Here is a 23,165-nt window from a genome sequence, read left to right as displayed (position 1 = left end):
TTGTGCACCGGCCTGTGTGTCTTCCAATCACGGCCGGGTGTGATATAACCTGGATTCGATCCAGGGACTGTATTGACGCCTCTTGCACTGCGATGCAGTGTCCGTGTGTGTGTTTTAACTATTTAACTGTACTAGAATGCTTAAAAGGCCGCTAAAATTAAAAATATTGGTTATCGTATCGTGTTTTTTTTGTCAAGGAAAATATTGGATATCTGTATCGGACAAAAATGTAATATCACTAGTGCATCACTAGTGTGGAGTGCAGTTTACACATATGAGATGAGTAATGCTAGATACGGAAACATTATTAAAGTGGCTAGTGATCCATTTCTAAAAATTGCCAGTGTCTATGTCTAGTGATGGCTGTTTAGCAGTCTGATGGCCTTGAGATGGAAGCTGTTTCTCAGTCTCTCAGTCCCAGCTTTAATGCACCTGTACTGACCTCGCCTTCTGGATGATAGCAGGGTGAACAGGCAGTGGCTCGGGTGGTTGATGTCCTTGATGATCTTTTTGGCCTTCCTATGGCATCGGGTGCTGTAGGTGTCCTGGAGGGAGGGAGGTTTGCCCCCGGTAATGCGTTGGGCAGACCACACCATCCTCTGGAGAGCTTTGCGGTTGTGGGCGGTGCAGTTGCCGTACCAGGCGGTGATACAGCCCGACAGGATGCTCTCAATTGTGCATCTGTAAATATTTTGGGGGTTTTAGGTGTTAAGACACATTTCTTCAGCCTCCTGAGGTTGAAAAGGCGCTGTTGCTCCTTCTTCACCACACTGTCTGTGTGGGTGGACCATTTCAGTTTGTCAGTGTTGTGTACGCCGAGGAACTTGAAGCTTTCCACCTTCTCCACTGTGGTCCCATCGATGTGGATAGGGGGGTGCTCCCTCTGCTGTTTCCTGAAGTCCACGATCATCTCCTTAGTTTTGTTGACGTTGAGTGAATAGTTATTTTCCTGGCACCAGACTCCCAGAGCCCTCACCTCCTCCCTGTAGGCTGTCTCATCACTGTTGGTAATTAAGCCTACTACTGTTGTGTCATCTGCAAACTTGATGATTGAGTTGGAGGCGTGCTTTAGTGTTGAGGACCAGTGAAGAGATGGTGCTGTTTCCTACCTTCAACACCTAGGGGCGACCCGTCAGGAAGTCCAGGACCCAGTTGCACAGGGCGGGGTTCAGACCCAGGGCCTCTAGCTTGATGATGAGCTTGGAGGGTACTATGGTGTTAAATTCTGAGCTATTGTCAATGATCAGCATTCTTACATAGGTATACCTTTTGTCCAGATGGGACAGGGCAGTGTGGTGGCGATTGCATTGTCTGTGGATCTATTGGGGCGGTAAGCAAATTGAAGTGGGTCTAGGGTGACAGGTAAGATGGAGGTGATATGATCCTTGACTAGTCTCTCAAAGCACTTCATGATGACATAGGTGAGTGCTATGGGCCGATAGTCATTTAGTTAAATTACCTTTTCTTTCTTAGGTACGGGGACAATGTTGGCCATCTTGAAGCATGTGGGGACAACAGACTGGGATAGGGAGAGATTGAATATACAGTGGGGCAAAAAAGTAGCGTCATACCCAAGAAGACTCAAGGCTGTAATCGCTGCCAAAGGTGCTTCAACAAAGTACTGAGTAAAGGGTCTGAATACTTATGTAAATGTGATATTTCAGTTTAGAAAATGTATACATTTGCACAAAAAAAAAACGTTTTTGCTTTGTCATTATGGGGTGTTGTGTGTAGATTGTTGAGGGGGAAAAAAATATTTAATCCATTTTAGAATAAGGCTGTAACGTAACAAAATGTGGAAACATTCAATGGGTCTGAGTACTTTGAATGCACTGTACCTGTTGTTCATATGGAGAACTCATCTTTGTTTTTCTCTGGTTTTTATGTTTTGTAAATGTATTTTCATCTCTACTTATATTTCAGGAAGTTGAGCGTGAAATCTCCTTTCGGACAGAATGTGGCCTGTACTACTCGTACTATAAACAGATGTTGAGAGCTCCCTCCATACAGCAAGGTATGGTACAATGACAATCTACTCACAGTAGATATAGGCTAGCCCCCCCTACTCCCACAATCCCCTCAGGTTATTCTACTAGTCATCTCAGGGGAAAGAGCACAGAGGCTACTGAGAATCATAACCTTTTATGGCCACAAGTGCTCTTTCAGAACTCAATGCCCTGGAAATGAGCCCATTCACTTTTAAAACATTTCCTTCTCTTGTAAACTCTGGACAGTCATCTTTTCGCCCTCATTAAATAAATGTATTTGAATTATGCAAGCATTTGCCAAAAGAGAGGTCCTTAAAAATAGCGAGATAGAGGGCATTGACATACCCCTCGGTCCACTTGTCTGTCTGGTTGTGTCCCTTCATCATTATGTAATGAGGGAGGTATTTGACCAATGGCTTGTTATGTAACCATGGTAACAAAGCTAGTTAAAAGGGAGACAATGAAGTAAAAACTATGGCATTGTAAGTGACCTGTCATACTTGATCTTTTAACAGCACCTCTCAGGATGGGGTGCTGTTGTATTTATGCATTGGTATAACGCAGTCATTTTGCCTGGCTCTAATCAAAGGACTGGAGCGAAACCTCAGATCTTTTGTTGCTATTTTCGAGGTACTGTTTGCCCATACCAAACGTGATTCAATAACGCTCTAGCCCAGCAGACTGGAAACATGATCACACTTTGTTTACATGATTCCATCTGCCCAAGTTAGTGTGATCTCATCCCGGCATCACAACTCAGCAGAGTTATTAATATGAGATCAGAGTGATGTGTCACCGTTTAAAAAAAAAATGTCACGCAAATGTGGAATTAGTATCTCACACCCTATAACTCTGGAGAAGTTAGTCTGTTTAGGTTGAATGAGTGGCTGTATTACTCTATATACTGAGAGTCACAGAAAGTTTAAAGGAAGTGTCCAGTGAAAATCTCACTTTTTAAAAATTAAAGACCGTTAAAATTTTTTTTTTATCTTGCTATTTCCTCATATATGGATGATGACATCCTCCTGAGGAGGATGAGCTGGCCAATCAGTTGTCTATTCGCGTTAATATTTTTAATGACCGGTTACTCGCCTACACAATAAAGTAGTGAGGAAGAGGAGGAGCTCCGCTGGCCGTTCGTGTCTGGAAGTAATTTAGCCATTCATTGTAGCCATTGGCACTCTGTAGTTGCAGTTTTCTCTAGTTTTCTCATGTCAATTAACTTTTTACATTCCTGGATTACTCATTATACCAATAAAGTCAGATTTAATCAACAAATACGATAGTCAGTTTAAAAAAGGTTAAGGGTGTAAGAATGTGTACATATCTGGCTGCGTTGGCAAAATCACTACATATCCCAGCGAGCCAAGCAGGGAGAGGCTGCCCATTGTCACAGTTCCACGACCAGTCAGAAACATCCAGCTAACCCTATGCCAATGATGCCAGTGGATCTCAAAACTGAACTTGGATCCGTGTTAAGTAGCAATGATATCCTTCGCTACCATTGTCTTACAACACGACAGATTGCTCGAACCAGTCAACAAAACCATAAAAAAAAAAATATCTAGTTTCTTTCCAGCGAATTTCTTAGTTACATGATTGTACGTCTAACTAACAAAGAAGTTTTAAAGTTGTGGGTGCAGTATTTATGAAGTTTGGCAATAAGGATGAAAACTAGTAGCGTAGTTTAGCCAGGGAAAACCAGGGCAAACGAGCTCGGGGCAGGATATACTGTAGCTGGGCGCCCATGTGCACTAGGCTAATTCAGGGCACAGATTGTAGTTTTTATGCCATCATATCAGGAAAAAAGTTTGAACAATTCAGAGACTGAAACGAATACATCAGATGACAAATATTTAACTGGGGCGAGTCGATACCCAATCCCGAAATCAGCTGTCGCTGCCAATAGTAAAACAAGGCTTAAAATGACGTTTGATTGAACCTGAATCTAGAAAATGAATGGTGAAGTCGATTCCGGACACGTTTAGGCTCCTCCTCCTCACGGCTCTGTTCTGTTGTTATTGTTCACCTAAACCATTCCAACACTTTTAACATACATGATTACCAGTTTTTGGAAGGAGAACTATTTTACTTATATTGTAATCCATTATAGGTCATAATTCATAGAAATCTGGAAATATGGGACAGTTACCTTAAGAAATTAAGAAAGAACCTTATTTCTGTCCGTATGTGATCAGGTCTTTCAGAGCTCATCAATGATAATGCCACTGAATCCAAGAGAACCATCAACCTCCTGCGACGCATGAACATCTATCAGGAGGTGTTCCTAGGTGTTCTCTATAGGATTCTACCCATACAGGTAATACAGAGAGCCCACGTCTACTAACGAGGCATTTCAAATAATAATGGAGATGATTGGTCATTATTTCATGGTGTGTGTGTGTGTGTGTGTGTGTTTGTTTCAGGCCTACCTGGAGCCAGTGTATTTCTATATCTACACAGTGTTTTCCCTCCAAGCGGTGTATGTCATAGCTCTGTTCATCACCAGCTGGCTGCTCAGTGGTTCCTGGCTAGCAGGGGCTCTCACTGGAGTCTGGTACATCCTCAACAGGTATACATCTCACCATGCACACCCAACTAATGATTCATTGTAAGGCTAAACGTATTGGTCTGGTCTCAGATCTGTTGGTGCTTTTGCCTACTTTATTGTCAAGCTAAACATGACACAAGTCCATAAGGACTTGGCAAGGGAGCAGAAACAGACTGGCATACAGTTTATACAATTGTAGCTACTGGACAAACTTGATGACCTACTGCAAGCTGTCACAAGTCCAATCCTAAAATTCCCCCTTCGACCTAAGATCTGAATGGACATTTTAAATGGTGGTGGTCTTGAGTGTTCCATGTGTGTGATTGTGTTCCAGAGTGGACACAACGCGGGTGGAGTTCACCATCTCGCTCAGGGAGAACTGGTCCCTGCCCTTCTTCGCCCTCCAGATAGCTGCCATCACTTGCTACCTGAGGCCTCACCTCAAACCCATCCAGCAGGTAGACACTCGCCTAGCAGAGGACACCATCATCTCCTCTGTTCTCTACACGCATACAATTAGACCAGAATAGGAGAATGAAGAGAACATCTGTGGAAATAGACAATGAATCACTATCGAATGAAGTGTCTAATCTTAGAAGTTGTTTTGAGGTCAAGTGGCTGATTTCTAATGGGATCTGTGTTCTTCTGTCCACTCCTTTCCTGTGAGCAGAAGGTGGTGTTGTGGCTGATGTTCCTGGCCACGTTGTGTTTCTGCCTCACCTGGCAGTTTAATCAGTTCATCCTGCTGGTTCAGGCTCTCATCATCTTCACCCTGGACTGTCTGGACCTCATCTCCACAGAACAGGTCTGTGACATCATTCCTCTCTCATCATGCACATTACTATCACAGCATTCAGCCAAACATATGTTGCATTATTTTGTTCCTAGGCCGAGATTCAATCCGTCACAGATTTAAGGACCTGTGCATGATATTAGAGAGATCACGTTCGCTGTGGATGGCAGCTCAAGCAATCAAGGCTTGAGGGTTAAGAGTTGAGCCGGGATCTGCACATGAAGCTAGGTTCAGGGTTTTGGTTCAAATACAATTTTATTTGTCACATGCGCCAAATACCACAGGCGTAGACTTTTCTGTGAAATGCTTAATTGTGAGGCCTTTCCCTACAGTGCAGAGTAATAGCATATACAAGGAGTACTGGTACCGAGTCAATGTGCAGGGGTACGAGGTAATTGAGGTAATATGTACATGTAGATAGGGGTCAAAGGGACTAGGTTATCAGGGTAGATCAAAAACCATAGTAGCAGCAGGGTATGTGAAAGTGTGTCTGTCTGTGAGTGTGTCGTTATTATGTGTGAGCTTATGTAGTGTGTGTGTGTTGGACTGTCAGTGTACTGTGTGGGTAGAGTCCAGTGTGCAAGCGATTCAGTGATTTGCGGATAGAAGCTGTTCAGGAGCCTTTTGGTCCTAGACTTGGCGCTCTGGTACCGCTTGCCATGCAGTTGAGGTTCACAGTTGAGCCAGGATGTGGACATGAAGCTAAGGTTAGCGTTTTAGTTAGGGTTGAGCCAGGATGTGGACATGAAGCTAAGGTTAGCGTTTTAGTTAGGGTCGAGCCAGGATGTGGACATGAAGCTAAGGTTAGCGTTTTAGTTAGGGTCGAGCCAGGATGTGGACATGAAGCTAAGGTTAGCGTTTTAGTTAGGGTCGAGCCAGGATGTGGACATGAAGCTAAGGTTAGCGTTTTAGTTAGGGTTGAGCCAGGATGTGGACATGAAGCTAAGGTTAGCGTTTTAGTTAGGGTCGAGCCAGGATGAGGACTTTGTAACTCAGTGGGTAAACCAGGGTGCTCGTAATGCCCGGGGTAGTGGGTTCTATTCCCAGGACCACCCATATGTAAAATGTATGCTCATATATGTAAGTCGCTTTGGATAAAAGAGCCTGCTAAATGACATTACCGGTACCTCTCTCCAGGTGACCTGCCTGTACCTAGTCCAGGTAAGCAGCCTGCTCTCCGTGTGGCTGCTGCAGTTCTGTAACTCCATGATCCTAGGCTCTCTGGCTCTCAGCTTCATTGTGGCCGCTCTCTTTGTCAAGCACTTCCAGGTGAGCCCAAGCACATACTGTATGTTCCTCTTAAAACCCCAGAGATTTGACTGGTTTATTTGACAGTCTTTACAGTAAGTGCAACATCTGTGGTCATGATATGCTGTTTGTGTTTTTGAAAGCTCTTTGTCTTTTTGCCTTGTGTTCCATGGAGAGAGGGCTGAAGACAGGTGGTCTCACAGCGCGGCTGGGAAAGCTGCTCCTTCACACCGTCCTCGTCCTTGCACTAACATTCACTATTAATTATTTAGCCAAGGTGAGCCCTGAGACTTGTACTACATCCTCCTCCTCCTCTTGTCACCAGGAATTAATAACAAGTAATCTATGTGTGTTATGGGCTGTGGAGAAGCCAGGAGAAAGGCACACAGGAATCGAGAGGACATCGTGAAAACATTTACAGTACCAGTCAAAAGTTTGGACACGCCTACTCATTCAAAGGGTTTTCTTTATTTTTTACTATTTTTTACATTGTATAATAATAATGAAGTCATCAAAACTATGAAACAAAACTAACACATTTGGACTCATGTAGTAACCAAAAAAGTGTTAAACAAATCAAAATGTATTTCAGATTCTTCAAAATGTGTTTTTATTTAATTTTTTTCTCCCCAATTTCGTGGTTTTTTTAGTAGCTACTATCTTGTCTCATCGCTACAACTCCTGTACGGGCTCGGGAGAGACGACGGTTGAAAGTCATGCGTCCTCCGATAGACAACCAAACCAAGCCGCACTGCTTCTTAACACAGCGCGCATTCAACCCGGAAGCCAGCCGCACCAATGTGTCGGAGGAAACACCGTGCACCTGGCAACCTTGGTTAGCGCTCACTGCACCCGGTCCACCACAGGAGTCACTAGTGCACGATTAGACAAGGACATCCCTACCGGCCAAGCCCTCCCTAACCCGGACGACGTTAGGCCAATTGTGCGTCGCCCCACGGACCTCCCGGTCGCGGCCTGGGCGCGAACCCAGAGTCTCTGATGGCACAGCTGGCACTGCAGTACAGCGCCCTTAACCACTGCGCCACCCGGGAGGGACAGCTTTACACACTCTTAACATTCTGTCAACCAGCTTCACCTGGAATTTGTTTCCAACAGTCTTGAAGGACTTCCCACATAGGCTGCTTTTCCTTCACTCTACGGTCCAACTCATCCCAATCCCAAATCTCATTTGGGTTGAGGTCAGGTTGTGGAGGCCAGTTCATCTGATGCAGCACTCCATCACTCTCCTTCTTGGTAAAATAGCCGTTACACAGCCTGGAGGTGTGTTGGGTCATTGTCCTGTTGAAAAATAAATGATAGTCCCACTAAGCACAAAACAGATGGGATGGCGTATCACTGCAGAATGCTGTGGGAGCCATACTGGTTAAGTCACAGACAGTGTCACCATCAAAGCACCACCACACCGTCACACCTCCTCCATGCTTCACAGTGGGAACCACACATGCAGAGATCATCCATTCCCCTGCTCTGCGTCTCGCAAAGAAGCAGCGGTTGGAACCAAAAATCTCACATTTGGATACATCAGACCAAAGGAGAGATTTCCACTGGTCTAATGTCCATTGCTCGTGTTTCTTGGTCCAAGCAAGTCTCTTCTTATTATTGGTGTCCTTTAGTAGTGGTTTCTTTGCAGCAATTTGACCATGAAGGCCTGATTCACACAGTCTCCTCTGAACAGTTGATATTGAGATGTGTCTGTTACTTATTTGGGCTGCAATTCCTGGTAACTCTAATGAACTTACCTTCTGCAGCAGAGGTAACTCTGTCTTCCTTTCCTGTGGTGGTCCTCATGAGAGCCAGTTCCGTCATATTGCTTGATGGTGTTTGCAACTGCACTTGAAGAAACTTTCAAAGTTCTTGAAATGTTCCATATTGACTGACCTTCATGTCTTCAAGTAATGATGGATTGTTGTTTCTCTTTGCTTTTTTGAGATGTTCTTGCCATATTATGGACTTGGTCTTTTACCAAATAGGGCTATCTTCTGTATACCACCCCTACCTTGTCACAACACAAATGATTGTCTCAAACGCATTAAGAAGGAAAGAAATTCCCCAAATTAACAAGGCACATCTGTTAATTTAAATGCATTCCAGGTGCATCTGGAATGCATCTCATGAAGCTGGTTGAGAGAATGTCAAGAGTGTGCAAAGCTGTCATCAGTGCAAAGGGTGGCTACTTTGAAGAATCTCAAATATATTTTGATTTGTTTTAACACTTTTTTGGTTCCATTTGTGTTATTTAGTGATGCACCGCTATGACATTTTTGGCCAATACCGATGTCCAATATTTTCCTTGCCAAAAAAACCCCCAATAGTTAAAATAATCGTGGCCTTTTAAGCATTCTAGGACAGTTAAATAGTTAACACGCACATGGACCCCGCGGTCTAAGGCACTGCATCTCATTGCAATAGGCATCACTACAGTCCCTGGTCCGAATCCAGGCTGTATCACATCCGGCCGTGATTGGGAGTCCCATAGGGCGGTGCACAATTGGCCCAGCGTCGTCCGGGTTTGGCCGGGGTAGACCGTCATTGTAAATAAGAATTTGTTCTTAACTGACTTGCCTAGTTAAATAAAGGTTACACACACACCACACTGACCAAAAAGTTTTTTTTGTTGGCATTTACGTATGTCCCCATTACCAGTAAAACATAATCAAAACCTACAGTACTTGGCTGCGACCGGGAGGCCCAGGGATATCCTTGTCTCATCGCGCCCTAGCGACTCCTGTGGCGGGCCAGGCGCAGTGCACGCTGACCAGGTCGCCAAGTGTACAGTGTTTCCTTCGACACATTGGTGCGGCTGGCTTCCGGGTTGGATGGGCATTGTCTCAAGAAGCAGTGCGGCTTGGATGGGTTGTGTTTCGGAGGACGCATGGCCCTCGACCTTCGTACTCTTCCGAGTCCGAATGGGAGTTGCAGCGATGAGACAAGACTGTAACTACTACCAATTGGATACCACGAAATTGGGGAGAAAAGGGGTAAAACTTTTTTTTCTTTCGAAAACTACACTATTTCTTTCACTTACTTGCTGTGCTGTTTCATTGTTCATTAGTTCAGTCGTTTCATTCTCAACCAGGATTTCATCATACATGTCAAACAGTAAAGTTTCAGCTCTGTCTGTCCGTGGCCTCTCTCCCTCAGTGCCCACTGTCACTGTGTCTGTTTACATCTCGTTCAACTGTGTATGTAACATTTCACGTAAACCCTGTTTCTTGTCTGCATCGAAGTAACATAGCATAAAGCAGGGTGGTGACACAGTAAAGAGAGAATACCACCAAATCGCTTACTCACAGCCTGTGTCAGCGGTTTTGTTGAGCAGGCGTTTCAATGCCATGACAGAGGGCATCACGTCTGCTGCAGGCACAGTTGAGGAGCTTATTTCTCGAGTCAGTTGTTCTAATGGACCTAGCTGGTGTGTTCATGTTTCACACATGTTCTCAAATGCCATTGAAATGGCAGCAGCGGTATGACAACCAGCACATTCATGAGCATGCAATACGACTTTCCTCAGTACGAAATCCTCGACAACCCACTGTGATGTCAGACTCCGCATGCTCATTTGGCTGATATCGTTGGTCCAAATGTCAGTCGTGAAGCTAATAGCAGTGACGCTATTACTGTGTAACTTCGGTAGGGCAACATCTAAAAAATAGCGCACTTGTTAACGTTAGTGTGAAAGCCAACATCACCCACGACAGAGAACGGTTGATTGTCAAGGGCAATGGATTTGGCGTTAATGGATTTCGCCTTTGAGTTGTCTCTCTGAAATGTTCTTACTCTTTCAAATGACTGCTCGACTTGTTGACTGCTCGATCCACAAGGCAGACATTGTGGGCTAGGTGTTGCAAGTGTAGCGCAAAATTTAACGTGGCGTCATTACGTCATATAGGTATGCACATCAGCTTTGACATCAGCGTTGTAATAGACATTGGGCCGACGTTGGCATTTTTAGCTAATATCGTCCGATTCCGATATATCTCCACTGGTATATCGTGCATCGCTGGTGTTTCTTTTTCGTCAATTTGATGTCGTCACTGTTATTCTACAATGTAGAAAATAGTAAAAACAAAGAAAAACCCTTGAATGAGAAGGTGTGTTCAAACTTCTGACGGGTACTGTAATTCCAGCTGTTTCAAAATGCAGCATGTAACTGAAACCTACATGGGAATAACTATGTGTCTGTCATGTACATTACGTTAACTTGCATTTTAAGGAATGTTTAAAAAAAAATGTCTGGCTGTTTCATGTTGACTCAGACATGCATAACCTGACCCTTTTATCTATTTTCCTTGTGTGTCTTCATGTATGTACAGCAAGCGTTGCAGCTCCGATCTGACGAACACATCTTTAAATTCATCAAGTCCAAATTTGGCTTGGGGCCTACCAGGTAGAATGCACTGACTTCTTTCATCAGGTTTAAGTGATTCACTAATTGACTTACCTAGTGTAGAATCCTGAGATGATAAAACCCCTTTCATTGATCGCATATTAAATATTATTTATACACGCGGAGGAAATGTGCTGTGGTATTTCAGATTAAGTATCCAGCAAACTGAGGGAAACAACTGTTATGTCAATTCTCAAAGGCACAGTGTAATAAGAGCTTGCCAACATCTCTCTCTCTCTCTCCTCTCTCTCTCTCTCTCTCTCTTTCTGTCTCTGTCTCTCTCTGTCTCTCTCTCTCTCTCTTTCTGTCTCTCTCTCTCTCTCTCTCTCTCTCTCTCTCTCTCTCTCTCTCTCCTCTCTCTCTCTCTCTCTCTCTTTCTGTCTGTCTGTCTGTCTGTCTGTCTGTCTGTCTGTCTCTCTCTCTCTCTTTCTGTCTCTCTCTTTCTGTCTCTCTCTTTCTGTGTCTCTCTCTTTCTGTGTCTCTTTCTGTGTCTCTGTCTCTCTCTCTGTCTCTTTCTGTCTGTCTCTCTCTCTTTCCCTGTCTCTCTCTTTCTGTCTCTCTCTTTCTGTCTCTCTCTTTCTGTGTCTCTCTCTTTCTGTGTCTCTCTCTTTCTGTGTCTCTCTCTCTCTCTGTCTCTTTCTGTATGTCTCTCTCTCCCTTTCTGTCTCTCTGTGTGTGTCTCTCTCTCTTTCCCTGTCTCTCTCTCTCTGTGTGTGTCTTTCTGTCTCTCTCAGAGATTTCGATGCCAGTCTTTACCTGTGTGAGGAAGCCTTTGGGCTTCTTCCCTTGGACACGTTTGACCGCTTGGCTGGCACTCTGCTGGCATACCCTTACCTCGTCACCCTGATTGTGCTCCTGGTGATGCTGGCGCTGTTAACACTGGCCAACCTCTGGTAAGGTGGATTTCCTTCTGTAGCTGTGGACTGAGAATGACGTTCGGACACAGCCCACAAATGGGTTGAGTCATGACCCGGACAGAACGGGTCCCTGGCTTCCAAGCGCTCTCAGCCTTAATCCCATATGGCTATTGCAATACTTATCCACATTTTGTTGTGTTGTCATTCATTTTCTTCATTCTGTTTCCTTAAATTCCTTCACCATCTGTCATGCTGAGGCCTGTCTTATCTGGCAAAAAAAAAAACTGAGATAGAGTAGAGTTCAAGAGGTTGCTTGTTGGTAACCCCACACATCTATCACATAATAATTCTTTTTAATTAGACATTCATTATTTCTTCTTCTTAATAATTAGTAAAGAGGCTCTCCTTTTTGTATTTGTATATGCTTTATTTGGACAGTTTCGTAACTGACGGGGAGGTAGATGAGGAGGAGACAACCGTAGGAGTCTGCACATATAACTTTGATTTAGCCGCTCGAATGCCGCTGCTGTCAGTTTCGTTATCCTCTAGCTGTGTGGAGACCTACTACAACATATTGATAGTAGTGGTTGGCAGGCAGCATCACAACAATCCTCTTGAGTCCTCTCCCTAAGTCCCTGTAAATATCTGAGCATGTCACATCTCACAGTGTTGTTCCTTCCCTGTTTGATGTGAGCGAGAGAATCCTGCTCCTATCCTTTTTTGTTGTTGTCCTGTTGTCATTCCAGTTATCAGAACCCAGTCTGGACACCCAGGCACTCAACCCTCCCACAAGCTAATCATTACATTCTCATTTCAAATACACCAGTTAACCTTTCAGAGGAGAGTGAAAGACAAACGGAATAATCTGCTTAATGTCTCTCTCGCCTTTTTTTATGTATTATGCATCTATGTTTGACCTATTCTCAGTGATTCTTCAGCGGTCGGGCGGCCGCCGAAAGGCCGGTTCGAGGAGAGGCCGATCTGTATGCGGGCAGATGTCGCCTACAATCTGTTACACACCGTCTTCTTCGGCCTCCTGGCGCTCAGCACCATGAGGTGAGCTCCGCTGCTTGTTCAAGAGGATATCTCTCCGGACATGTCTGGAATTTTGCTGAATAACCAACATCTACTCTCTCTCTCTCTCTCTCTCTCTCTCTCTCTCCTTCTTATTCTTTCTGTTTAATCTACCCATCTGTCCTTCGTCTGAGTGGGCCTGCCCCTGTTCATTTGATTCCCCCCCCCCCTCCATTTCTCTCTCTCTCTCTCTCCAAACCCCCTCTCTCTCCGCTCTCTCCAAAACCCCCCCCCCCCCCCCTCTCTCTCTCCAAACCCTCTCTCTCCAAACCCTCTCTCTCCAAACCCTCTCTCTCGCTCTCTCCAAACCCTCTCTCTCTCGCTCTCATCAAACCCTCTCTCTCCAAACCCTCTCTCTCGCTCTCTCCAAATCCTCTCTCTCTCCAAACCCTCTCTCTCTCTCTCGCTCTCTCCAAATCCTCTCTCTCCAAACCTTCTCTCCTCTCTCTTCTCGCTCTCGTCCAAACCCTCTCTCTCTCTCCTCTCTCGCTCTCTCCAAACCCTCTCTCTCTCTCGCTCTCATCAAACCCTCTCTCTCCAAACCCTCTCTCTCGCTCTCTCCAAATCCTCTCTCTCTCCAAACCCTCTCTCTCTCTCTCTCTCTCTCTCTCNTACCTGGAGCCAGTGTATTTCTATATCTACACAGTGTTTTCCCTCCAAGCGGTGTATGTCATAGCTCTGTTCATCACCAGCTGGCTGCTCAGTGGTTCCTGGCTAGCAGGGGCTCTCACTGGAGTCTGGTACATCCTCAACAGGTATACATCTCACCATGCACACCCAACTAATGATTCATTGTAAGGCTAAACGTATTGGTCTGGTCTCAGATCTGTTGGTGCTTTTGCCTACTTTATTGTCAAGCTAAACATGACACAAGTCCATAAGGACTTGGCAAGGGAGCAGAAACAGACTGGCATACAGTTTATACAATTGTAGCTACTGGACAAACTTGATGACCTACTGCAAGCTGTCACAAGTCCAATCCTAAAATTCCCCCTTCGACCTAAGATCTGAATGGACATTTTAAATGGTGGTGGTCTTGAGTGTTCCATGTGTGTGATTGTGTTCCAGAGTGGACACAACGCGGGTGGAGTTCACCATCTCGCTCAGGGAGAACTGGTCCCTGCCCTTCTTCGCCCTCCAGATAGCTGCCATCACTTGCTACCTGAGGCCTCACCTCAAACCCATCCAGCAGGTAGACACTCGCCTAGCAGAGGACACCATCATCTCCTCTGTTCTCTACACGCATACAATTAGACCAGAATAGGAGAATGAAGAGAACATCTGTGGAAATAGACAATGAATCACTATCGAATGAAGTGTCTAATCTTAGAAGTTGTTTTGAGGTCAAGTGGCTGATTTCTAATGGGATCTGTGTTCTTCTGTCCACTCCTTTCCTGTGAGCAGAAGGTGGTGTTGTGGCTGATGTTCCTGGCCACGTTGTGTTTCTGCCTCACCTGGCAGTTTAATCAGTTCATCCTGCTGGTTCAGGCTCTCATCATCTTCACCCTGGACTGTCTGGACCTCATCTCCACAGAACAGGTCTGTGACATCATTCCTCTCTCATCATGCACATTACTATCACAGCATTCAGCCAAACATATGTTGCATTATTTTGTTCCTAGGCCGAGATTCAATCCGTCACAGATTTAGGACCTGTGCATGATATTAGAGAGATCACGTTCGCTGTGGATGGCAGCTCAAGCAATCAAGGCTTGAGGGTTAAGAGTTGAGCCGGGATCTGCACATGAAGCTAGGTTCAGGGTTTTGGTTCAAATACAATTTTATTTGTCACATGCGCCAAATACCACAGGCGTAGACTTTTCTGTGAAATGCTTAATTGTGAGGCCTTTCCCTACAGTGCAGAGTAATAGCATATACAAGGAGTACTGGTACCGAGTCAATGTGCAGGGGTACGAGGTAATTGAGGTAATATGTACATGTAGATAGGGGTCAAAGGGACTAGGTTATCAGGGTAGATCAAAAACCATAGTAGCAGCAGGGTATGTGAAAGTGTGTCTGTCTGTGAGTGTGTCGTTATTATGTGTGAGCTTATGTAGTGTGTGTGTGTTGGACTGTCAGTGTACTGTGTGGGTAGAGTCCAGTGTGCAAGCGATTCAGTGATTTGCGGATAGAAGCTGTTCAGGAGCCTTTTGGTCCTAGACTTGGCGCTCTGGTACCGCTTGCCATGCAGTTGAGGTTCACAGTTGAGCCAGGATGTGGACATGAAGCTAAGGTTAGCGTTTTAGTTAGGGTTGAGCCAGGATGTGGACATGAAGCTAAGGTTAGCGTTTTAGTTAGGGTCGAGCCAGGATGTGGACATGAAGCTAAGGTTAGCGTTTTAGTTAGGGTCGAGCCAGGATGTGGACATGAAGCTAAGGTTAGCGTTTTAGTTAGGGTCGAGCCAGGATGTGGACATGAAGCTAAGGTTAGCGTTTTAGTTAGGGTTGAGCCAGGATGTGGACATGAAGCTAAGGTTAGCGTTTTAGTTAGGGTCGAGCCAGGATGAGGACTTTGTAACTCAGTGGGTAAACCAGGGTGCTCGTAATGCCCGGGGTAGTGGGTTCTATTCCCAGGACCACCCATATGTAAAATGTATGCTCATATATGTAAGTCGCTTTGGATAAAAGAGCCTGCTAAATGACATTACCGGTACCTCTCTCCAGGTGACCTGCCTGTACCTAGTCCAGGTAAGCAGCCTGCTCTCCGTGTGGCTGCTGCAGTTCTGTAACTCCATGATCCTAGGCTCTCTGGCTCTCAGCTTCATTGTGGCCGCTCTCTTTGTCAAGCACTTCCAGGTGAGCCCAAGCACATACTGTATGTTCCTCTTAAAACCCCAGAGATTTGACTGGTTTATTTGACAGTCTTTACAGTAAGTGCAACATCTGTGGTCATGATATGCTGTTTGTGTTTTTGAAAGCTCTTTGTCTTTTTGCCTTGTGTTCCATGGAGAGAGGGCTGAAGACAGGTGGTCTCACAGCGCGGCTGGGAAAGCTGCTCCTTCACACCGTCCTCGTCCTTGCACTAACATTCACTATTAATTATTTAGCCAAGGTGAGCCCTGAGACTTGTACTACATCCTCCTCCTCCTCTTGTCACCAGGAATTAATAACAAGTAATCTATGTGTGTTATGGGCTGTGGAGAAGCCAGGAGAAAGGCACACAGGAATCGAGAGGACATCGTGAAAACATTTACAGTACCAGTCAAAAGTTTGGACACGCCTACTCATTCAAAGGGTTTTCTTTATTTTTTACTATTTTTTACATTGTATATAATAATGAAGTCATCAAAACTATGAAACAAAACTAACACATTTGGACTCATGTAGTAAAAAAAAGTGTTAAACAAATCAAAATGTATTTCAGATTCTTCAAAATGTGTTTTTATTTAATTTTTTTCTCCCCAATTTCGTGGTTTTTTTAGTAGCTACTATCTTGTCTCATCGCTACAACTCCTGTACGGGCTCGGGAGAGACGACGGTTGAAAGTCATGCGTCCTCCGATAGACAACCAAACCAAGCCGCACTGCTTCTTAACACAGCGCGCATTCAACCCGGAAGCCAGCCGCACCAATGTGTCGGAGGAAACACCGTGCACCTGGCAACCTTGGTTAGCGCTCACTGCACCCGGTCCACCACAGGAGTCACTAGTGCACGATTAGACAAGGACATCCCTACCGGCCAAGCCCTCCCTAACCCGGACGACGTTAGGGCCATTGTGCGTCGCCCCACGGACCTCCCGGTCGCGGCCTGGGCGCGAACCCAGAGTCTCTGATGGCACAGCTGGCACTGCAGTACAGCGCCCTTAACCACTGCGCCACCCGGGAGGGACAGCTTTACACACTCTTAACATTCTGTCAACCAGCTTCACCTGGAATTTGTTTCCAACAGTCTTGAAGGACTTCCCACATAGGCTGCTTTTCCTTCCACTCTAACGGTCCAAACTCATCCCAAATCCCAAATCTCATTTGGGTTGAGGTCAGGTTGTGGAGGCCAGTTCATCTGATGCAGCACTCCATCACTCTCCTTCTTGGTAAAATAGCCGTTACACAGCCTGGAGGTGTGTTGGGTCATTGTCCTGTTGAAAAATAAATGATAGTCCCACTAAAGCACACAAACAGATGGGATGGCGTATCACTGCAGAATGCTGTGGGAGCCATACTGGTTAAGTCACAGACAGTGTCACCATCAAAGCACCACCACACCGTCACACCTCCTCCATGCTTCACAGTGGGAACCACACATGCAGAGATCATCCATTCCCCTGCTCTGCGTCTCGCAAAGAAGCAGCGGTTGGAACCAAAAATCTCACATTTGGATACATCAGACCAAAGGAGAGATTTCCACTGGTCTAATGTCCATTGCTCGTGTTTCTTGGTCCAAGCAAGTCTCTTCTTATTATTGGTGTCCTTTAGTAGTGGTTTCTTTGCAGCAATTTGACCATGAAGGCCTGATTCACACAGTCTCCTCTGAACAGTTGATATTGAGATGTGTCTGTTACTTATTTGGGCTGCAATTCCTGGTAACTCTAATGAACTTACCTTCTGCAGCAGAGGTAACTCTGTCTTCCTTTCCTGTGGTGGTCCTCATGAGAGCCAGTTCCGTCATATTGCTTGATGGTGTTTGCAAACTGCACTTGAAGAAACTTTCAAAGTTCTTGAAAATGTTCCATATTGACTGACCTTCATGTCTTCAAGTAATGATGGATTGTTGTTTCTCTTTGCTTTTTTGAGATGTTCTTGCCATATTATGGACTTGGTCTTTTACCAAATAGGGCTATCTTCTGTATACCACCCCTACCTTGTCACAACACAAATGATTGTCTCAAACGCATTAAGAAGGAAAGAAATTCCCAAATTAACAAGGCACATCTGTTAATTTAAATGCATTCCAGGTGCATCTGGAATGCATCTCATGAAGCTGGTTGAGAGAATGTCAAGAGTGTGCAAAGCTGTCATCAGTGCAAAGGGTGGCTACTTTGAAGAATCTCAAATATATTTTGATTTGTTTAACACTTTTTGGTTCCATTTGTGTTATTTAGTGATGCACCCGCTATGACATTTTTGGCCAATACCGATGTCCAATATTTTCCTTGCCAAAAAAAACCCCCAATAGTTAAAATAATCGTGGCCTTTTAAGCATTCTAGGACAGTTAAATAGTTAACACGCACATGGACCTCCCGCGGTCTAAGGCACTGCATCTCATTGCAATAGGCATCACTACAGTCCCTGGTCCGAATCCAGGCTGTATCACATCCGGCCGTGATTGGGAGTCCCATAGGGCGGTGCACAATTGGCCCAGCGTCGTCCGGGTTTGGCCGGGGTAGACCGTCATTTGTAAATAAGAATTTGTTCTTAACTGACTTGCCTAGTTAAATAAAGGTTACACACACACCACACTGACCAAAAAGTTTTTTTGTTGGCATTTACGTATGTCCCCATTACCAGTAAAACATAATCAAAACCTACAGTACTTGGCTGCGACCGGGAGGCCCAGGGATATCCTTGTCTCATCGCGCCCTAGCGACTCCTGTGGCGGGCCAGGCGCAGTGCAACGCTGACCAGGTCGCCAAGTGTACAGTGTTTCCTTCGACACATTGGTGCGGCTGGCTTCCGGGTTGGATGGGCATTGTCTCAAGAAGCAGTGCGGCTTGGATGGGTTGTGTTTCGGAGGACGCATGGCCCTCGACCTTCGTACTCTTCCGAGTCCGAATGGGAGTTGCAGCGATGAGACAAGACTGTAACTACTACCAATTGATACCACGAAATTGGGGAGAAAAGGGGTAAAACTTTTTTTCTTTCGAAACTACACTATTCTTTCACTTACTTGCTGTGCTGTTTCATTGTTCATTAGTTCCAGTCGTTTCATTCTCAACCAGGATTTCATCATACATGTCAAACAGTAAAGTTTTCAGCTCTGTCTGTCCGTGGCCTCTCTCCCTCAGTGCCCACTGTCACTGTGTCCTGTTTTACATCTCGTTCAACTGTGTATGTAACATTTCACGTAAACCCTGTTTCTTGTCCTGCATCGAAGTACATAGCATAAAGCAGGGTGGTGACACAGTAAAGAGAGAAATACCACCAAAATCGCTTACTCACAGCCTGTGTCAGCGGTTTTGTTGAGCAGGCGTTTCAATGCCATGACAGAGGGCATCACGTCTGCTGCAGGCACAGTTGAGGAGCTTATTTCCTCGAGTCAGTTTTCTAATGGACCTAGCTGGTGTGTTTCATGTTTCACACATGTTCTCAAATGCCATTGAAATGGCAGCAGCGGTATGACAACCAGCACATTCATGAGCATGCAATACGACTTTCCTCAGTACGAAATCCTCGACAACCCACTGTGATGTCAGACTCTCCGCATGCTCATTTGGCTGATATCGTTGGTCCAAATGTCAGTCGTGAAGCTAATAGCAGTGACGCTATTACTGTGTAACTTCGGTAGGGCAACATCTAAAAAATAGCGCACTTGTTAACGTTAGTGTGAAAGCCAACATCACCCACGACAGAGAACGGTTGATTGTCAAGGGGCAATGGATTTGGCGTTAATGGATTTCGCCTTTGAGTTGTCTCTCTGAAATGTTCTTACTCTTTCAAATGACTGCTCGACTTGTTGACTGCTCGATCCACAAGGCAGACATTGTGGGCTAGGTGTTGCAAGTGTAGCGCAAAATTTAACGTGGCGTCATTACGTCATATAGGTATGCACATCAGCTTTGACATCAGCGTTGTAATAGACATTGGGCCGACGTTGGCATTTTTAGCTAATATCGTCCGATTCCGATATATCTCCACTGGTATATCGTGCATCGCTGGTGTTTCTTTTTCGTCAATTTGATGTCGTCACTGTTATTCTAACAATGTTAGAAAATAGTAAAAAACAAAGAAAAACCCTTGAATGAGAAGGTGTGTTTCAAACTTCTGACGGGTACTGTAATTCCAGCTGTTTCAAAATGCAGCATGTAACTGAAACCTACATGGGAATAACTATGTGTCTGTCATGTACATTACGTTAACTTGCATTTTAAGGAATGTTTAAAAAAAAATGTCTGGCTGTTTCATGTTGACTCAGACATGCATAACCTGACCCTTTTATCTATTTTCCTTGTGTGTCTTCATGTATGTACAAGCAAGCGTTGCAGCTCCCGATCTGACGAACACATCTTTAAATTCATCAAGTCCAAATTTGGCTTGGGGCCTACCAGGTAGAATGCACTGACTTCTTTCATCAGGTTTAAGTGATTCACTAATTGACTTACCTAGTGTAGAATCCTGAGATGATAAAACCCCTTTCATTGATCGCATATTAAATATTATTTATACACGCGGAGGAAATGTGCTGTGGTATTTCAGATTAAGTATCCAGCAAACTGAGGGAAACAACTGTTATGTCAATTCTCAAAGGCACAGTGTAATAAGAGCTTGCCAACATCTCTCTCTCTCTCTCTCTCTCTCTCTCTCTCTTTCTGTCTCTGTCTCTCTCTGTCTCTCTCTCTCTCTTTCTGTCTCTCTCTCTCTCTCTCTCTCTCTCCTCTCTCTCTCTCTCTCTCTCTCTCTCTCTCTTTCTGTCTGTCTGTCTGTCTGTCTGTCTGTCTGTCTGTCTCTCTCTCTCTCTTTCTGTCTCTCTCTTTCTGTCTCTCTCTTTCTGTGTCTCTCTCTTTCTGTGTCTCTTTCTGTGTCTCCTGTCTCTCTCTCTGTCTCTTTCTGTCTGTCTCTCTCTCTTTCCCTGTCTCTCTCTTTCTGTCTCTCTCTTTCTGTCTCTCTCTTTCTGTGTCTCTCTCTTTCTGTGTCTCTCTCTTTCTGTGTCTCTCTCTCTCTCTGTCTCTTTCTGTATGTCTCTCTCTCCCTTTCTGTCTCTCTGTGTGTGTCTCTCTCTCTTTCCCTGTCTCTCTCTCTCTGTGTGTGTCTTTCTGTCTCTCTCAGAGATTTCGATGCCAGTCTTTACCTGTGTGAGGAAGCCTTTGGGCTTCTTCCCTTGGACACGTTTGACCGCTTGGCTGGCACTCTGCTGGCATACCCTTACCTCGTCACCCTGATTGTGCTCCTGGTGATGCTGGCGCTGTTAACACTGGCCAACCTCTGGTAAGGTGGATTTCCTTCTGTAGCTGTGGACTGAGAATGACGTTCGGACACAGCCCACAAATGGGTTGAGTCATGACCCGGACAGAACGGGTCCCTGGCTTCCAAGCGCTCTCAGCCTTAATCCCATATGGCTATTGCAATACTTATCCACATTTTGTTGTGTTGTCATTCATTTTCTTCATTCTGTTTCCTTAAATTCCTTCACCATCTGTCATGCTGAGGCCTGTCTTATCTGGCAAAAAAAAAAAACTGAGATAGAGTAGAGTTCAAGAGGTTGCTTGTTGGTAACCCCACACATCTATCACATAATAATTCTTTTTAATTAGACATTCATTATTTCTTCTTCTTAATAATTAGTAAAGAGGCTCTCCTTTTTGTATTTGTATATGCTTTATTTGGACAGTTTCGTAACTGACGGGGAGGTAGATGAGGAGGAGACACCGTAGGAGTCTGCACATATAACTTTGATTTAGCCGCTCGAATGCCGCTGCTGTCAGTTTCGTTATCCTCTAGCTGTGTGGAGACCTACTACAACATATTGATAGTAGTGGTTGGCAGGCAGCATCACAACAATCCTCTTGAGTCCTCTCCCTAAGTCCCTGTAAATATCTGAGCATGTCCACATCTCACAGTGTTGTTCCTTCCCTGTTTGATGTGAGCGAGAGAATCCTGCTCCTATCCTTTTTTGTTGTTGTCCTGTTGTCATTCCAGTTATCAGAACCCAGTCTGGACACCCAGGCACTCAACCCTCCCACAAGCTAATCATTACATTCTCATTTCAAATACACCAGTTAACCTTTCAGAGGAGAGTGAAAGACAAACGGAATAATCTGCTTAATGTCTCTCTCGCCTTTTTTTATGTATTATGCATCTATGTTTGACCTATTCTCAGTGATTCTTCAGCGGTCGGGCGGCCGCCGAAAGGCCGGTTCGAGGAGAGGCCGATCTGTATGCGGGCAGATGTCGCCTACAATCTGTTACACACCGTCTTCTTCGGCCTCCTGGCGCTCAGCACCATGAGGTGAGCTCCGCTGCTTGTTCAAGAGGATATCTCTCCGGACATGTCTGGAATTTTGCTGAATAACCAACATCTACTCTCTCTCTCTCTCTCTCTCTCTCTCTCTCCTTCTTATTCTTTCTGTTTAATCTACCCATCTGTCCTTCGTCTGAGTGGGCCTGCCCCTGTTCATTTGATTCCCCCCCCCCTCCATTTCTCTCTCTCTCTCTCCAAACCCCCTCTCTCTCGCTCTCTCCAAACCCCCCCCCCCCCCTCTCTCTCTCCAAACCCTCTCTCTCCAAACCCTCTCTCTCCAAACCCTCTCTCTCGCTCTCTCCAAACCCTCTCTCTCTCTCGCTCTCATCAAACCCTCTCTCTCCAAACCCTCTCTCTCGCTCTCTCCAAATCCTCTCTCTCTCCAAACCCTCTCTCTCTCTCTCGCTCTCTCCAAATCCTCTCTCTCTCCAAACCCTCTCTCTCTCTCTCTCTCGCTCTCTCCAAAACCCTCTCTCTCTCTCTCTCTCTCGCTCTCTCCAAACCCTCTCTCTCTCTCGCTCTCATCAAACCCTCTCTCTCCAAACCCTCTCTCTCGCTCTCTCCAAATCCTCTCTCTCTCCAAACCCTCTCTCTCTCTCTCTCTCTCTCTCTCTCTCTCGCTCTCTCCAAATCCTCTCTCTCTCCAAACCCTCTCTCTCTCTCTCTCTCTCGCTCTCTCCAACCCCCCTCTCTCTCTCTCTCTCGCTCTCTCCAAACCCTCCCTCTCTCTCTCTCTCTCTCTCGCTCTCTCCAAACCCTCTCTCTCTCTCTCTCTCTCTCGCTCTCTCCAAACCCTCTCTCTCTCTCTCAACCCTCTCTCTCTCTCTCTCCAAATCCCCTCTCTCTCGCTCTCTCCAAATCCCCCCCCTCTCTCTCTCTCCAAACCCTCTCTCTCCAAACCTCTCTCTCCAAACCCTCTCTCTCGCTCTCTCCAAACCCCTCTCTCTCTCTCGCTCTCATCAAACCCTCTCTCTCCAAACCCTCTCTCTCGCTCTCTCCAAATCCTCTCTCTCTCCAAACCCTCTCTCTCTCTCTCTCGCTCTCTCCAAATCCTCTCTCTCTCCAAACCCTCTCTCTCTCTTCTCTCTCTCTCTCTCTCGCTCTCTCCAAACCCTCTCTCTCTCTCTCTCTCTCT

The 23,165-nt window shown here is 45.4% G+C and overlaps 1 protein-coding gene across 1 annotated transcript in view; it reads left to right on the top strand.

Moving 5' to 3' along the window:
• LOC109886052 (probable C-mannosyltransferase DPY19L3) overlaps window positions 1–23,165 on the top strand; it is a 47,844-nt gene that overhangs the window by 11,217 nt on the left and 13,462 nt on the right. Inside the window, exons 4-13 of the mRNA XM_031809462.1 lie at window positions 1,924–2,014; window positions 4,187–4,308; window positions 4,415–4,560; window positions 4,874–4,997; window positions 5,210–5,344; window positions 6,470–6,601; window positions 6,756–6,857; window positions 10,915–10,988; window positions 11,723–11,881; window positions 12,773–12,901. Coding sequence (XP_031665322.1) covers window positions 1,924–2,014; window positions 4,187–4,308; window positions 4,415–4,560; window positions 4,874–4,997; window positions 5,210–5,344; window positions 6,470–6,601; window positions 6,756–6,857; window positions 10,915–10,988; window positions 11,723–11,881; window positions 12,773–12,901 — 1,214 coding nt within the window. The remainder of the gene's footprint in view (window positions 1–1,923; window positions 2,015–4,186; window positions 4,309–4,414; window positions 4,561–4,873; window positions 4,998–5,209; window positions 5,345–6,469; window positions 6,602–6,755; window positions 6,858–10,914; window positions 10,989–11,722; window positions 11,882–12,772; window positions 12,902–23,165) is intronic.

Source organism: Oncorhynchus kisutch, linkage group LG3 (genome assembly GCF_002021735.2).
Source record: "Oncorhynchus kisutch isolate 150728-3 linkage group LG3, Okis_V2, whole genome shotgun sequence".
NCBI classification, from domain to species: Eukaryota; Metazoa; Chordata; class Actinopteri; order Salmoniformes; family Salmonidae; genus Oncorhynchus; species Oncorhynchus kisutch.
The sequence above is the reverse complement of the archived record's forward strand: the minus strand, read 5'-3'. Positions and strand labels throughout refer to the sequence as shown.